The 17,900-nt window shown below is 36.3% G+C and overlaps 2 protein-coding genes across 2 annotated transcripts; one reads left to right on the forward strand and one right to left on the reverse strand.

The window, feature by feature from the left end:
• Nucleotides 1-566: 566 nt before the first annotated feature.
• On the reverse strand, nucleotides 567-1,374 carry LOC110689855 (tropomyosin-like). Its single transcript, XM_021866688.1, has 2 exons — nucleotides 1,342-1,374; nucleotides 567-1,262 (listed from the first exon to the last, which is right to left on the reverse strand). Exon 2 carries the CDS (start codon nucleotides 1,257-1,259, stop codon nucleotides 567-569), a length of 693 nt encoding a protein of 230 aa, XP_021722380.1. The 5' UTR covers nucleotides 1,260-1,262; nucleotides 1,342-1,374.
• Nucleotides 1,375-5,731: 4,357 nt separating this feature from the next.
• Nucleotides 5,732-8,493, forward strand: LOC110689701 (xyloglucan galactosyltransferase MUR3-like). Its single transcript, XM_021866480.1, has one exon. It carries the CDS (start codon nucleotides 6,214-6,216, stop codon nucleotides 8,170-8,172), a length of 1,959 nt encoding a protein of 652 aa, XP_021722172.1. The 5' UTR covers nucleotides 5,732-6,213; the 3' UTR covers nucleotides 8,173-8,493.
• Nucleotides 8,494-17,900: the final 9,407 nt, after the last annotated feature.

Here is a 17,900-nt window from a genome sequence, read left to right on the forward strand (position 1 = left end):
TGGCTTGCAAAGGCCCAGACCGCTATCCAGGGGCAATTACCCAGACGCCATCCGGTTTGGTTTTGGGTCGGAATTTCTTCGCCTAGTTTGCGAAGACCCAGACGGCAGTGTTACCGGTGGGGTCTTCTTGGCAACCCTAGAAAATTTCTTCGCCTAGTTTGCGGAGACCCAGACGGCAGTGTTACCGGTGGGGTCCTCTTGGCAACCCTTGCAAATTTCTTCGCCTAGTTTGCGAAGACCCAGACGGCAGTGTTACCGGTGGGGTCCTCTTGGCAACCCTTGCAAATTTCTTTGCTGTTTGCGAAGACCCAAGCGGTAGTGTTACCGGCGGGGTTCTTTTGGTTATCCTCGCAGAAATATGTAAAAAAAAAATAACAAGAATTCTAGTATTGAAGTGCAGAAACATAAAAAGCATTCAAAAGCCAAGTGTGAAAAACAGAGTGCATTCAAAAGTCGGCTCAGCCGGTGAAAATGTTAATATTCAAAATAAAAATTATTACAGCTTAGCCCATCTCATCCGGCGCTATTACAAGATAATGCAAGGCGCGCAGGCCGGGAGGTAGTTGCTACTCCAGGCGAACAGTGACCCGGTCCTCTTCCGGTTGGTTCTGGGTTGGATCAGGGTGAGCGGCTGCGTCGGCTTCAGGAACAACTTCCTCTTCAGCAGCCTCCGCCTGCCGTCGCGCAATCTCCTCCCCAACCCAAGCGTCATAGGGTCCGGGTCCCGGCTCATTCGCCTCCTCGGCCAGAATGGCAAGATCAGAATATTTGAAGGCGAGTTCCCAGACGGTGAAGTCCGCCTCCGGGTGGATGAGGGAAAACGCCCGTCGCATCCGGTTTGCACAATCAAGCTCATTCTCCTCAATGAGCCTGTCCTGCTCCGCCTCCAAGGTGGCCTTGAAGTTCTCATTGGCAGCAGCCGCCTCTTTGCGCAGGCGCTCATTCTCTTTGGCAAGGCGGCCATTTTCAGTCTCCGCCTTGCTCAGCCGTTGGAGGGGCTCTTTCTGTTCCTCCAACTTTTTATTGGCATCATCCAGGGACGCCTGCAGTTGGTCAACTTGGTTTTTCAGTTGATCAATCTGCTGTTGGAGGGCCTTGGTCTTCTCCGCCTGTTCCATGCGTATAGATTTAGATTCTAAGCCATGCATGTACAAAGAGTAGTCAGCAACATTATGGGCGTCATCAACAGCCCGTTTGCTTCTCCTTACCTCTTCAGACTTGCGGGTATAAGCTCGTTTGAGCCCCTCTACGCGCAGCATAGCCTGCAAAAATACAACCGGTTAATACTGCATATTTAAAAATGCACGTCAAGAAAATTACCGCATGGTTGTTGGAGCATACGTCGGCCAGGTCGACCAGCACCCGGTCGGCATTAAAGGAGTTGATCCCAGGGATCGCCTCCTTCTCGTCCCTGGGGACGGCTTTCAGCATGGCCCGGACATATTGTGCTCCGTCCGGCCAGCGGGGAGAATTATCTGCACCAGAAACAGACGGTGAGAAACTCGCATATGCTCTGCCTATAGATTGCCGGCTGATTGGAGAATCCCCCGGCTGCGATCGAGACTGTGAATAAGACTTGACCCGCATGGGCAGGTCAAGCAGTGTAAGGTCGAAGTTACCTTGGCGGCCCGAACGGCCTTCAGAGGGACCGGTTGCGGTCCTCAATGGGATGGCAGAAAGCACATCCGCAGATCCAGGCCCGCCTGGGACCTTTATTGATTTGCCGCCGGTAGTTTGCCGGTCGGCTGTCTTCTGCACCTTGGATGCAGACTCTTGTTGGGTCGGCGGAGGCCTGACCTGTTTTTGAAGGGACCGGGGCATCTGCTTCCCGTCCTGTAAACGAGAAAAATATAAGTTATGGGATAAAAGGATTGAAATAAACGAGAAGGATCAGACGGTTATACCTTCCTCGCCGCCTGGGCAGCAAGTTTTTTCTCGAGATTGGCTTTCCGGATGTCGGCAGCCGACCTAGCCGGTGTCTTCTCGGTGGGCAGCATTTCCTTGGCTTCTTCTGCAGAGGAAGGCACACGGTTAGAATAATAAACAAGCAAGGAAATAAAAGCATCCGGTTCGAAAGAAACCGGCTGAGTTCCGAATACATACGTTTTTTAAACATGCTGCTTAGACCACAAGCGGACAAGAAGCATTCGTCCCTAAAAAATTCATGTTTGGGCACCCAGTTTCTAGGTACCCTTACTATCTCTCCGAATGAGAGGGTGTCAGGAACTAACTCAAAAAACCCGGAGTCAAGGATGGTCTCTCTATCATCCTCCGGGACAGGGGGCAGGCAACACTTGGTCCCCAAGAGTTCTGGTTTCCGGTTGTATATCCGGAATTCTCTGTTCTCTGCCGTAGTTGGGGCCTTAACCAAGTAGAACCGGTGCTTCCAGTCCGACCATTTGGATGGCTTGTCCAAGGTCATAAGGTATTTGGGCTGGGTGGTCAAGGTATACCAGGCTCTCCAGCCGCCTGGGCTCCTACTCAAGTAATGCATGTGGGCAAACGCCTCCCAGCCGGGGTTGAGGCCCTGCATCTCGCAGGCGGCGATATACCCTAAAATATTTACCCATGAGTTGGGGGTTAATTGCCAGAGACCTAGGCCATACCCCCTAAGTATGGCTTTTATTGTGTCGTGGAGAGGGAAGCGGACTCCGGCCAAGAAGGCCGCCTCGTAGCACCCGAACCAAGCGTTCGCGTTCGGTTGTCCATCCTCCCACCATATTGTTCCCAGAGCAGCCGGGATTTTTATTGTATAGTCACCCCCCAGCGGCCGCCGTTTGATAAAATCTGGCAGCGCAGCCCGCATGAGCTCGCGGTCCTTAGAGGAGACGACGATCATGAGAGGATCGTTCCTATTATCCCAAGAAGGCCTCTCCGCCTCCTCGCTATCCTCAGATTCGGTTAAGTAGCTGCTACTGCTACTTTGAACGTGACCGGCATCAGAGCCGGCTGGGGAGTTGGAGACCTCCTTATCAGAGCCTACCTGCTCTCTGGTCTCCTGGAGGGGAGCAGTCTCTTCGTTTAAAATGCTATCACCCGGGGTGCTAGGAGCGCCCCCGGGTGAGCCTCTCTGCTCTACCTCTCCTTGCTCTACTTCACCGCCTGAAGCTGGGACCTCAGGCGGCTGCTCATCTGAGCTCCCACTTCTGTAGTTGGGATCTCTGGCAGTAGACCGGATTCTGGCCATTGTGTCCTGCACAGACACAGAGTCGGTCGATATGGGTGTTGAAAAAGGGTTGTCCCAAAGAACAGAGGCGGCAGACCCAGTTCTAGACTCAGCCGTACTAATAAACCGGCTGAGTTCACAGCTAGGTTCCGGGTATGGGTATAAGGGGTCCATCTACTTATGGGACCAATGAACAAAAATGCGAGTAAAAGACTCAAACGGAAATGCATGAAAAAGCTAGAAAGAATAGAGACGGTACCTAGAAGAAAATCTGGAAATTCTTTGGGATGCTTGCGAAGACGCAGGCGGTTCAAAATCCGGCTGGGTTTCTCTGATTACCCTCTCGAAAACCTTTGGCTAGCTTACAACGACCCAGACGGTCTGTAGACCGGTGGCTCTCAACGAATCTCAAACTCCGAATGCTCTCAACTCTCAAATTGCCGGCTGCTCTCAAATTTTCAGAAATTTGGCAAAGTTTGTAAATGAGAGCTCGGGGGACATCTTCTCCTATTTATAGGATTTGTCCCAGAAGGTGAAGAGTCGTGACTCTTCGCCTTCTGCTTTTCCATCCTTCAAAAAGAATCTGAAGAGTTGAAAAAAAAAAAAAAAAAAAAAACCTTTCACCGGCGCCACGTGGCACCCTGCCACGTCAGCACCAGTGAGGGGCAAATGTTTGGGGTAAAAATACCCTAAACACGTGGCCCAATGGCCTAGTGACACGTGGCATCCAGCCGTTGGTCAGCAGGGCTCCAATCCTCTGCTGACACGTGTCCTCTAAACCCTAAAAGGGAAACCATCCCTTCCCCACTATAAATAGTGGAAGGACCCTCATTAATGGGGGGGGGAACATCTATTGCTTACATTGAATACTCCTCATAAAGACAAACACCTACCCCGAGCAATATTAATTGCGGAATTCTCCCATTACGCGAGAAGTAACTTCAACATTACGTGCATTCTACCTCCCGTATCTTTACTAACTTGATCGTCGGAGGCGGAGCTCCTACCCCCAGGAGTCTTCGTGATTTTGCAGGCACAGGCGTCGAAGGGCATTCTTGGAATTGTAACTCTCCCGCAGGACACATCAAAAAACCCCGAAACAGTAGTATTGTAGTATTTCGGAGTAGATTCCAACATTGTGAATAAGGCTACAGCTTGTACATCATTCTTTAATGGAAGCAAACAAAATTACTACTTACGTTATCTTTTGAGATCTAAGACAAACGCGCCGACACTTATTTGCATGCAAGGTTATGTTGTTTTTAAATAATTTTTGTCAAAGGAAAATTGTTTAACTCACTAATTATATCTTAGGAAGAATTGATAGAATTAATCCTAAATCTAATGTACTCATTTAGTCATTATATTATCCCAAATTTTGAATCATCTCATAATAATTTCAACTTTTGAGGCCAGCTAGCTCTCAAAATGCAAATCTGGTAGCTAGCTCTCAAAACAAGAAAATGCATTAAGGGTTAGATTTTGATTAAAATATGCTAATCTAGTAATTAGTGAGTGCTCCTTAGGTTGTGGATCATGCCCCCCTTCGTTACCGATACAATCTAGACTTACCACTTATGATGCATTCTAAGCTAAGCTATTCACCTAATGGTTAATGTTCACTTATTTACGGTAATTCTCGTTCACTTATTAGTTCTCACTTGAAATACATACATATATTCTTAATACTTCGTGTTAGAAGATTATTACAATACTAGCTACCACCCTTAATTTCGTGTGAACGATTGCAAATGTAAGACTAAAGCTGTATATTCTCTTAATAACCGTCTCAACTGATGAATTTCGTAAGGTAAAATTTTATCTAAATCTTTTAAGTTTTGGTTGGACTCAAAGTAATTCTCTTATCAGACTTATGATCTTTATAACTTTGTAGTAATATGAATCGATCATCCTACTTAGTTTGATTTGATTTTAATCATAACAGTAATAAGAATAAGTCAATTCTTTTTTAAATTCATCATATATCCCCAAGTTTTCACAAAAATACACCATATACTCTTGATAACTAATGATTGTTAACTTCGTTAGTCATTAGGGTTAATTATGATTCGAAACCACCCTAAATACATTCCCCTACGCCCAAAACCACCCACATTCCTTTAACTCACCCCCAAAATCACCCCAAATTTCGTTTTCTCATCCTTAAAATCAATCATACGGATATAATTATGGAGATTTAGAGTGGTTTCGGGGGTTGGAGAAAGGAGAGGAGTGGTGTCGGGGATGAGGGGAGAGATCTAAGGTGGTTTCGATGCATAGTTAACCAAATTTCACCCATCTTATTGTCATTACGGGTATTTAACTCAAGAGTATATGGTGAATCTGAAATTTTTCAGGGTATATGATGAATAAATAAAAAATTTGACTATACGGTGAAAATACTGGTTTTATTAACTTAATTAGCAACATAGCTGACGTCAGTTGCCACGTGTCCACGAATACACCGGCTACCGACAAATTCCCATCTCATACGGCGCACAAATCTAACGTGAGCCGCCCTTCCGCCATATTTATACTCTCTTCTCCACTGCCTCTTCTCCCATTTTCTTCCCTCTTTCTCTTTCTCTCTCTCTCTCTCTCTCCTCCGCCATTTCTGGAATTTTCTTCTTCATTTACTTTTCTACTACTTTTATATCTTCTTCATTTACTTCATTGCATGAACATTTGTAAGTTTTTCTCTCTCTTCTCTTATCTTCAATCTGCTTACTATATATCATCTTGATTGCTTGAATTTGATCAAGTTCTCGCATTGATGGTGTAAATATTTCAAATTTTCAAGATACCCTTTGAAAAATTGTGATTAATTTGTTTAATTTCTGCTTGATTTGCTCAAATTTGTACTATTTTTGAGTGTGTGAATCAATTTTATGCTGATTGTGAAGAAATCCCATCTGGGTTTTGATGATTGGGTGGTGAATTTTAGTGGTTTATTGTTGCTTTATGGATTGTGTTAGTAAATTGATTAAAGGGGAAGTTAGGGTTTTGGGATTGGGATCTGGTGGTGAAAGGTGGTGTTGGGGTGTGTGATGAGACGGCGTTGGACGGTTGGATCATTTCCGTATCAAATGGAGAAAGGGAATGTAAAGAATCATAGTAAAAGGCTTTGTGTGTTGAGTTCATTGTGTGTGTTGTTTTGGAGTTTGTTGTTGTATTTTCATTTTGTTGTTTTAGGAGGTAGTACTGTGAATGAGTCAAATTCATTGCAATCAAATCCGATTAGAATCGAATCGTTTCATCCTGTACCTATTGAACCTACCCATGTTCCGGTTTCGAGTAATGTTGTAAAGTCAACCAGTGATGGTAATGAGAATGAGGTGATTGATGATCCCTCCAAGGTGTCATTACCGGATGAGTCTGAGCCCTCTGAGGTGAGTGGCAATGGTGGTGAAAATGAGGGGGGTAATGATGAGGTTGAGGTTGAGCGTGAGGAGGTTTCGTCTATGGGAAATCGTAAAATAGATGTAGGATCGAAGACTAGTGATCCTAGTCCTAAGGATGAGGTAGTCCCTAAGGTTGAATCTCCTCCAGAGTTTCCGTTTATGAGTGCATTGATGACGGCTGAGAATACGAGTGATCCTTGTGGTGGGAGGTACATTTATGTTCATGATCTTCCCCCGAAGTTCAATGATGATATGCTTAAGGAGTGTAGGAGCTTGAGTCTTTGGACTAATATGTGCAAGTATACCACCAATGCTGGTCTTGGTCCTCCACTTGAGAATATAGAGGGGGTGTTCTCGGAAACTGGGTGGTATGCAACGAATCAGTTTGCGGTGGATGTGATCTTCAATAATCGGATGAAGCAGTATGATTGCATTACGAAGGATTCTTCAATTGCTGCAGCGATATTTGTGCCCTTTTATGCTGGGTTTGATATTGCCCGGTATCTTTGGGGCTATAATATTTCGAGGAGGGATGCTGCTTCACTGGAATTGGTTGATTGGCTGATGAAAAGGCCAGAGTGGAAAATAATGGATGGAAGGGATCATTTTCTAGTTGCAGGAAGAATCACTTGGGACTTCAGACGATTATCGGAAGATGAAAATGACTGGGGTAGCAAGCTTCTATTTTTGCCTGCAGCTAAGAACATGTCTATGTTGGTGGTAGAATCTAGCCCTTGGAATGCAAATGACTTTGCTATACCATATCCTACCTACTTCCATCCTGCAAAGGATGCTGATGTGTTTGATTGGCAAGATCGGATGAGGAAGCTAAACAGAAAATATCTCTTCTCTTTTGCTGGGGCGCCTAGACCTGGGAATCCGAAATCAATTAGAGGTCAGCTAATTGATCAATGCAGGAGCACAAAGGCGTGCAAGCTTTTGGAATGTGATTTTGGAGAGAGCAAGTGTCATTCTCCAAGTAGCATTATGAAGATGTTTCAGAGTTCTCTATTCTGTCTACAACCTCAAGGGGATTCATATACTCGGAGATCAGCTTTTGACTCAATGTTGGCAGGTTGTATACCTGTGTTTTTCCATCCTGGATCAGCATACACCCAATATACATGGCATCTCCCTAAGAATTTCTCAAGTTATTCTGTGTTCATTTCCGAGAATGATGTTCGTAAGAAGAATCTCAGCATTGAGGAAACACTACGGCAAATACCTCCTCAACAGGTGGAGATAATGAGAGAGGCAGTTATCAAGCTCATACCCAGTTTGATATATGCTGATCCTCGCTCCAAGTTAGAGACCCTTTCAGATGCCTTCGACGTATCTGTGCAGGCAGTTATAAACAAGGTTACAAGGTTGAGAAAGAACATCATTCAAGGCAGGACAGAGTATGATAACTTTATCGAGGAAAACAGTTGGAAATATGCCCTTCTAGACGAAGGCCAAAGAGAAGTTGGATATCACGAGTGGGATCCTTTCTTCTCTAAGCCTAAAGAAGGTGAAGGGGATTCAAATGGTGCTTCTGCAGAAGCTGCTAAGAGTTCGTGGAAGAACGAGCAAAGAAGTCAATCGAGAAAGAGAAGCTCCTTGTAGTTCTTTCTAATTAATGGCTAGATTCATCATACAACTGACACTGTGAAGCCCTGAAGAACTGGACAAGTTTCAATTAGCGAGTTAAAAGTGGCTTCACATCAGAACTTTTCGCTTAGGATTATCAGGCATATCATCTTGTTCAAATTGTTCAAACATCATATTTTGTTGGTCGATAGGACACTTACATTCTACTGCACGATTTTGCGTAGTGATACATAAAGTATGATACATACATTCCTATGTAATGCATTTTACTAAGCCAGAACTATATTTTCATTTAATGGTTCAGCATTGACACTTATATGAGATTATCTTCAATAATTTTACCCATTCTTTATTATGAATACTCCGTGTAAATTTATATGCCTCTAATCATTACGGTGTAGTATTATTATTGTCATATTGGTATAAAAAAATACAAAGTATTTTCTTGGTTGGTTTACTTGGTTATGAATAGATATGTACATGTTGCCTTCTTTCGTACCATTGATCATGTACTAACATTTTGATTGGCTATGTGATGTAGAAATATTAGTACAAAGAAAGTAGTGCATTTTACTGCATGAAGATTTGGACATGTGAAAATAATTGTTGCAATTTTGAGCAAATAAGGAATCTTGTATGAAAGTGAGTTAGGTGGGACTTTTCACCTTTTTCAGTGGAACTTAAGGCATTTCAATCATCAACATAACTATGCTTTCTGCCTTTTTCTTCCCTCAAATCTGGTCAATGATTGGACCATGTTTATACAATTATACATACACGATTACTCAATTAGACATAATATTCAAACTTAATTCTTTACGTGTTATAATTGACCCATAATTTTTGGTGTTAATTTGATAGTTGTAAATTGAGTTTCACAGCTGGGTTGCCAAAAGTATTAGGCTCACTACATTTTCGGCTAATTACACTGTTTCGTTGCGTTCCTCAGTTCTTACATCTTACCTAGTACCTACATTTTGTCTTCCTCTATAATTACTTCTTACAATCTTATATAATCATTAAAAGTGGCAACTTAATTTAGTATTTTAAATTGTTCCAAAATAAAATACTCCCTCTGTTTTTTAATAGTGATATAATATTACACAATTACATTACTTTATAGTATTACATAAGTCATAATTTGACCAGCTTGGTTATATATGTGTGGTGGAGAATCTTATGTATAGGGTATGAACTGAGAAATTTGATAATGCATAATATTATTTTACTACATTATAGCACGATGAATGTGCATTGTGCATTTGTGCACGACTATGAAAAAAGTGGAAAGTCATATAGCTTGATTAATTTATAGAAAGACTACCCAATAATGTTTAATTAAGAATAATGTTTTGTAACGATGGATGCATGAATTAATAAAGATTAAAGACGATGTAACAAACTAACTGCTCACAAAACCGCGTAGACCAGCCCTTGTTGTGGACTTAGCAATGGGAGTGGCATTAGTACATGGACACTAGTATTTTTTATATCTCTAATTAGGATCCCTCTTTTTCTAAACGATTCATATTTAGTTCCTCACCAAAAGCATTTTCATTAATTTTCACAATTATTATTATCAATATACATTAATATACCCTTATTTTTATCATTTCTAGATACTTTCGATTCATATTTGGTACCTCACCCGAATGGCAAAATGTATCAGTCGATAAATACAAATACTAATATAAATACCTCATGCGTATTTGTATTTATTGACTGATACATTTTGCCATTCGGGTGAGGTACCAAATATGAATCGAAAGTATCTAGAAATGATAAAAATAAGGGTATATTAATGTATATTGATAATAATAATTGTGAAAATTAATGAAAATGCTTTTGATAGTATATCTAATAAACACAATAATAAAACCGAAACTATATCAATTAAATTAAATTATTCCTTATAAACGATTAATATTCAAATATCAACCTAAAGTCCTAGAGGCTCAAGCACAATATTGTTTGGTCAGATTATTCAAATTAATGTAACTCTACCATATTTATGGGTTGACCCGTGAAGAGTTTTATGCTTTCAGCCCTTTACCAATTCATCTTACCTACCTTTAAAAAAAAGGGTTATATTAGTTACTAGGACAAATTAACAACTCAACAAACTACAAAATCAGCAACATGCATGGCATCAAGTTATCAACCAAGCCAATATTTAATTTGTGGGTAAAGCCAAATACGGAGTATGAGTTAGCCACAAAATATGAACAGGCCAACGTTAGAGCTGTGCTTAAAAACGACCATACTTTGAAGTTTAAACCACAAGTTAAGCACATAGTACTTGGTACCATTTATGGCACCATCTTGGTCCCTTGGACATCAGTCAGGTCATAAATATTCGTATCATGAGATCAACTTTTGTCAATTGTCAATTTGTCATACATACTAATCTTACTCATAATAACAATTAACAAATTAGGAGTAAACATGGTCAATTTGTTTTCCAATTTCCATAGCTCTGCTTGTTTAATCTTGGAATTTAATCTTGGAATGATAGCCTCTTGGCTAATTTCTGAAAGTATGTACTCCGTATTAAGAAAAGGTGTAATTGAAAATTATATAGAAATGATAAGGGGTTACATAGCTAAAATCTTATTATACGAAAAGGATACAGTTTAAGAATTTTGGTAAACGCAATTTACTATCTTATCTCTCATATCTCATTCTTTATTGGCTGTGTTTGGTTAAAAATTGAAAACTTAAAAGCTAATTTTGACTAGCGGATTGTATTAACTGATTATATTAGCTGATTGTATAAAAGTGTTTGGTAAACCTCTTATTAGTTGATAGGTGTTTATCTATCTAAAATGACCAATAATAAGGTCATTGAAATAATTTATTATTGATAATTAGTAATTGCTAAAATGTAAATATATTAATAAATAATCCATATAAATAACTAAAACAGCCAACAAGAAGAATATTTTTTATAATATTATTATACTATAATATTATTCCTAATTAAACATATTAACTAATAAGAACCTATCATTATTCACTATTTATAAAATTAAAAATAAATTTGTGTTTTGTTTTTCTGCAACACTTTTTTTTCTTTTCTATATAAATAATTACATTAATTTCCTCCTCCATTAATGAAGAACTTAAGAAAAATAAAGCCCTATTCTAGTACATCGATCAAATCAAGAATATTATCATCGCCATATAATTGTCATCATTTTAAGGTAAATTTTTACACTTTTTTATTTTTTCTCTCCAAGATTTTATTTTGATTTGTAATTGATGAAATTTATCGGCGATCAATTTTCCAGAAATTTGAAGAGCTAGTAGTTGTTGTATCGAGAAAGCGTGAAGAATTTAGTTATTGCAACCTGACGGTTATTGAAAACGGCGTCACACTGAGTGAAAACCATTTCGAAATGATTGATAGCAACTAATATGGACTAATCTAGAATGTTGTACAATCGACGACCTCACACTGGTTGTACCAACAATGGTTTTTAACTTTGCTAACTTAACCGATGATTATTTTAGTGTCTCACCAATTGTCGGGTGAGGCTTTCAATTCAATACTTTGTGTTAACTAATTTAAAACATCATTTTAAATTTGTTTCTAATTCATCTAAACAAATTTTATATACACTATAATTCGAGTTTTATGTCAAAATATTTATTAAGAAAATACGGAGTATTGAATATGATTATAAAATAATATTTATGTTCGACAACTACCAAAATCATAAATTAATATTTGAGTAAATAATACACATAAAAAATATTGTCTTTTGCTGCGACACTTTATTTTTCAACATTGATGTGATACTTGATTGAGATATATACTAAAATAAATGCATGACATAGTGACAAGTGGTATCTCTTAATGCACCCTTAATTTATTTAATTTTGGTAAATATCTACATATAAACTTTTAAGACAGTGATAAGTACTAAATGCAGTACAAAATAACCTAAATGCAGAAATTTATTATTAATATAAAAATAATTAAAGACTAAAACACCCTTATATAACTTTAAAATCCCAATATTCCATTTCACCTCACATACAATATTTATACTATTCACTTTCAATAACGTTTTCCCCAAAATCAACCCAACAATTCTCTAAATCTACCTCTCCTATTCCCATGAAGTTCTCTTAATTTTCAAGGAAAACTATTCAAAAAATTGTTTAACGATAAGAAATTTATAAAACAAGTACATAAAATAGAATCTAAAAATGATACTTCGGAAATTAAATCTGGAAGCTATTGTCAGGCCCCTGAAATACGAAATGATAGTACCTTGTGTTAAGCCCCAAAATCTAATCCGGTACCATGTATGAGGCCCCGGAAATCTGATATGGTATCTTGTATTAGGGCCTAGAAATTTGATCCTATACCTTGTATTAGGCTCCAGAAATCTAATCCGGTACCTTGTATTAAGCCCCGAAAATCTAATCTGATACCCTGTATTAGGCCCCGAAAATCTGATCCAATACCTAGTATTAGGCCCCGAAAATATGACCTGGTATCTTGTATTAGGCCCCGAAAATATGACCTAGTAGACTATATTAGCCCCTGAAAAATTATCATGGTACCCTTCATGAACACTCGATAATAACCGTCAGCAATTGTCCCCAACCCCTTTTTATACAACCATTCATGGTGATTTTAATGGAAGACTGGTAAGTGTCCCATATAAGTTGGAAATTTGATTTGTTCAATTGTTCAGCCATAAATTAGATTTTACCGGAATAAAAAACTATAGCAATAATATACCTACCTTAAAAAATTGGCCGTAGTGCGATATATCATTGTCTATGAATCTGTATAAAATTATATATGAAAAGGTTAGATAAGTTAAATATGTTTGCAAATTAGATGGTAAATAATAAAGTGGAAAGGGTTTAAATTAAAACAAGGGTAAATATGGAATATAAATATTTTAACATTTTAATTTATTCTGCAATTAGGCAAAATGTTACTTGCATTTAGTACCGTAGTTTTTGTAACACCCCGTATTTTTATACGTATTTTAATTTAAATAAGTATTTCTTAAAGTATTTAAATAATTCGAAATGAATTATTTATCGTTTTATTAATCTAAAAAGAATTATTTTAATTAAAAAGTTTATTTTTAATTATTTAATAATCTTGAAAATATTTTATTATATGATCTAAATATATTGGAGCATATTATTTTATAAAAAGATAATTTTTAAAGTTAATGGTATTTAAGGAAAGTCAAAATACTAGTTTGACTAGGAAAGGGATCATTAAGGGTAGTAAAGGAATTTTAATTAGGAGGGATATTGAGAGAGGGTATAAATACCAATCATATGCCTAAGGTGGAGTGCACCCAAAGGTAAACTCTTTCTCTCCTCTTATCATCTTTTCCCCTTAATTTTTCCCCTTCGCCTTTATTTATTTATTTTTATTTTATTTTCAATCACCACACACCACCACCACACGCCGCCGGACCACCGCCGCAGCCGCCAGCAGGCGCCAGTGACAGCAGCGGCACCACCAGCAGGCGCGGCAGCAGCCGGCTGTGGTGTCGGTGCTGTTTATGGCCGAACAAAAAAAATATATATATTTTCTTTTTATTTTTAATTAAATCTACCCTAGATCTAACTGTTTTTGTGATGATTTTAGGATGTTTAATAATAAGTATTTTGTATATTAATTTTCAAATTTGGTTTTGAATTAAAAAGTCCCAAATTGAAAACCCTAGGTTTCTAAATTAATGTATATTGCTGGAATTTGATTGTGGTTGATTAAAACTATTGAAATTAATGTTTTTAAACTAAATTACATCAATTTTATAAGTTTTAATAATGCTTGAATTTTTATATACAAGCTATAATTATGTTTCTTGAAAGGCTTTTTAATTACCCATTAATTGGGAATAAAAGTAAGGGTTTTAAATTAAATTACAGATTATTTTAGAGGGTTTATGAGTGATTTAAAGAGAGTATATATTGCTGGAAATTTGTGTGGAAGAGGTATTAATACTTCTTTATAATTTTGGTTTGTAGGAGACTTTCAAGTGAGTAATTTTATTTAGTCGTGGCGATTTTGAGATCATATTCAAGGTACGTTCGCGTACTTAGTAATTATGTGGATATGTAGAGGCATGCTAGGCTTGTTTAATTAATTCTAAGTAGTATCATGATAGGTGATGGTTGGAATTTGTTGATTGGATCGATGTTGGTGAATGATTTGTGATGTATGAATTATTTATGATGAATTGATGATTGGAATTAATTATGTTAGCATGTTGGTTATAAACCACACTTTTATTATTGGCATGTTAGAGAGCATATTCAATTAAACTAAATGTTTAATTTGGTTTGGAATATGAAAAGGGAATTTTATTATGGTTCATATAATTTTTATTGATGTTTTAAGCACGGGAATTGAGCTATTTAAGTGTCTTAGTACACAGGAATAAATTATATTGCGGTGCTTATATGCACTTAAGGTGTTTCTAACATCGAGGGATATTGCGGCGCATTATACGTTTAAGGTGTCTTTGACACTGAGGTAGATTAAAAAGGGTTCAACTGTTAAATTTATATGGTCTCTAATTATTTAAGAATTAAATTGGTATGTTTAATTGCTTGAATGAATTATAATGTTTGATTGTGCTATGGTTTGAGAGTCATCACCAAGTATAATAATATGTAAGCAACGTAAAGTGAAAGAGATTACACATCAAAACTCTTGGAACGTATATACCTTGAGTACGAGCATATGGGGGGGAGTTATGGAGTTTTATATTTAACCATGACTTCTACTGGGAGTATAAGACGTTGTATTTTCCTTTATATGCGCAGGACGTCCAGTCACTTTATGTGACATTTGCCTACCCGATTAGCTCCCGATGTAGTTTACCTCAATTTATTTGATGCAGAGATTTGGTTGGAAACTCGTTCGATGTGTAACCAAAATTAAATGAACATTGGTATTGGTCTAGTTAGGTGTTGAATGTTTTGTATCCTTGTAAACAGGTGCAACACGGTAAGTTGTGTGATGTTAGGATGAAAGCATGTTAGTATGTTTTATTACGCTTATGTACTCAGCTTTGCTGATTTTGTGTTTGTATGTTTGTTCGGCCTTGTCTTTACCTTGGCCCTACGACGACCCATTTCTAATGGTGTGTAGTGGGGACAAGTAGAGAGAAGCTTTTCAGGTGATGAAGCATATTCATGAAGGGGCATGAGTGAAGAACGAATCATGCTTAGTTCTCGTAGGAATATGATGTGTTTTATTTGCTTTAAATATTATTTATTTTATCATGATCATGAAACTAAAGCTAAGGTTTTAAATATTGATTGGGTTTTAAGGGCTTACAATGGTTCCAAGTTGTAGGTTGACTTTGTTTGACTTAGTTTGACTTTTACTTTCGTTTGGTTTGACTTTTTCAAGTTGATTTGTTTTTAAATGGTTTTCAAGTTGACTGTGTGTGAGTCTTTGATATTTGCCTTAGTTGTCTTCATGGTGGCGGTAATGTCTTAGATTTTCCTTTTTCGTATTTTAAAAAGGCAAAATGGGTATTTTAAAGAAAAGGAATTTCTAGGGTGTTACAGTTTTAGTATAATTGACCACATTGGTATAATGTTAGCACCTTGATGACATATTGATATAAAAATTAACACCGGCGACAAATTGGTATAAAAGCTAACAAACAATGAAAAATTGGTATAAAAATTAACAAATGTGACATTTAACCCTTTTTTTTTTTTTTTTTTTGCCGGAGCAAGTGCTTAATTATTATTTTGGTTTTAATATTTGAATTTTTTTTGTTTTTGTTAATACTCATTTAATGACAAATAATTCTCTCCTCAAAGGTCATGCAACTAAGATTATCGGCAAATGATAACTACAAAAAAAATTGTAAACTCAAACAAAAACCTGCGATATGACAAATAATTCTTATAAAATAAATGTCCATTTTCTTTTTTAATTAATACAAATTTTTGTGTTTGTTCAATTGTATAAAATGTTCGTTTTTATAGTAAAGGATGTTCAATTAACATTAGCATTAATAATGTTTGACATTAGCATTTTGTTCATAATTAAAAAAACATATTGTTGATTTATTTAATTGTTATTAAATCATATAATTTAGCGAATTGCAAAATATCCATTCAAGAGATTTGAACAAATCAAGATATTTCACTTGAAGTTTAAAAAAATATTGATGAATAAGCAACAACATTTAGTTTCATAATCTCTTTATTTTACTCTTATATTATAAATGCTCATTTTTTTTCTAGTAAATGTTCATTTTTGTTGAGCAAGACTTGCCAGCTATGGTTGATCTCGGGACCAGCTTAAAATTTGCGATATAACACCTCTAATGACATGTATATTTTATCAAACTTTATTTATATAATTAATATTTTTTAAAAAATTTAAAATTTGGGCTTACCGTGCGTGCCATCTTGTTGCATAGGAAATTAAAAATTGGAGCCATTTTATTCTTCAAACCCATGATTCATGAACCTCTTTTCAAAAAATGTCAAAAAGTACCAAAATCAAGACTTTTACTAAAAGGGCTCAACGGCCCATAACAGTATGAATCAATTACTTTCCCCTAAGCAATAAGTCTTAGCTACACCCTAGTTGCATGCCTGCACCATGCCTTATAACATGAACATATAGTAAAAAAAATTATAAACACGTATGTAAAAAAAATGAACATTCAGTTTCAAAAAATAAACACGTAAAAAAAAAAAAAATTAAACATTTAGTATTCAAAAGTGAACATGTTAAAAAAAAATGATTATTTAGTATATTAAAAGTGAACGTGATTATCATATAATCATAAAATTGATGGACACAACTTTAAAAATGTAACATTTAGTCAAAAAAAAAAAAGAAAAAAAAAATTGAACACGTAAAAATAAAATGATCATTTAGTAATAAAAAAATGAACACGTAAAAAAATGAATTTTAGTAATAAAAAATGAACATGTCAAAAAAAAATATGAACATTTAGTATGGTAAAAATGAACATTTATCATACAATCATAGAATAGCTAGACCATACCTAATATAATGAACATTTTATAAAAATATATGAATACATATATAAAAAAAATAAACACGTAAACAAATAAACGCATTAAAAAAAATTATGAATATTTAGTATATTAAAAATGAACATGATTTTCATATATTCATATAGGTTCAAATTCATTGTATATAAAAATTAACAAAAAATAAAGATAAAATATATTGTTAAATTATGTTCATTTTTTATATACTAATGTTCATTTTTAGTATACTAAATGTTCATTTTGTAAAAAATGTTTAATTTTAAAGTACTGTATGTTCATTTTTTTTATTTACAGAACACAAATTCAATTGTAATTATTCTAAAAATTTGAATATCCACCTTAAATCTAATCTTGGTTCATATAGAGACAATAATTATCGATCTATAACATAATAGATTAGGAATCACAAATGCAAAATTGATAAAAATCAACAATTTTACAACATTCACATATTTATATATATATATATTTTTTTTTTCAAAAAAAAACTCAAAATTACTTCAAGTTTCACGATCGTGACGAAAATGATGATGATAATGGAGGATGCTACAATGGTGACAAATTGGAGAATATCCGAATTAGAAGGACAAAGAAGTATACAGATTGAAGGAAAGTGAGGTAAGAAAGAAAATTAACTTATAAAAAAAGGGAAAAAAAAAGGAGAGAGAAAATTTCTGATTGAGAAGAAAACAGAGGAG

Source organism: Chenopodium quinoa, unplaced genomic scaffold (assembly GCF_001683475.1).
Source record: "Chenopodium quinoa cultivar QQ74 unplaced genomic scaffold, ASM168347v1, whole genome shotgun sequence".
In the NCBI taxonomy this organism is placed as follows: domain Eukaryota; kingdom Viridiplantae; phylum Streptophyta; class Magnoliopsida; order Caryophyllales; family Amaranthaceae; genus Chenopodium; species Chenopodium quinoa.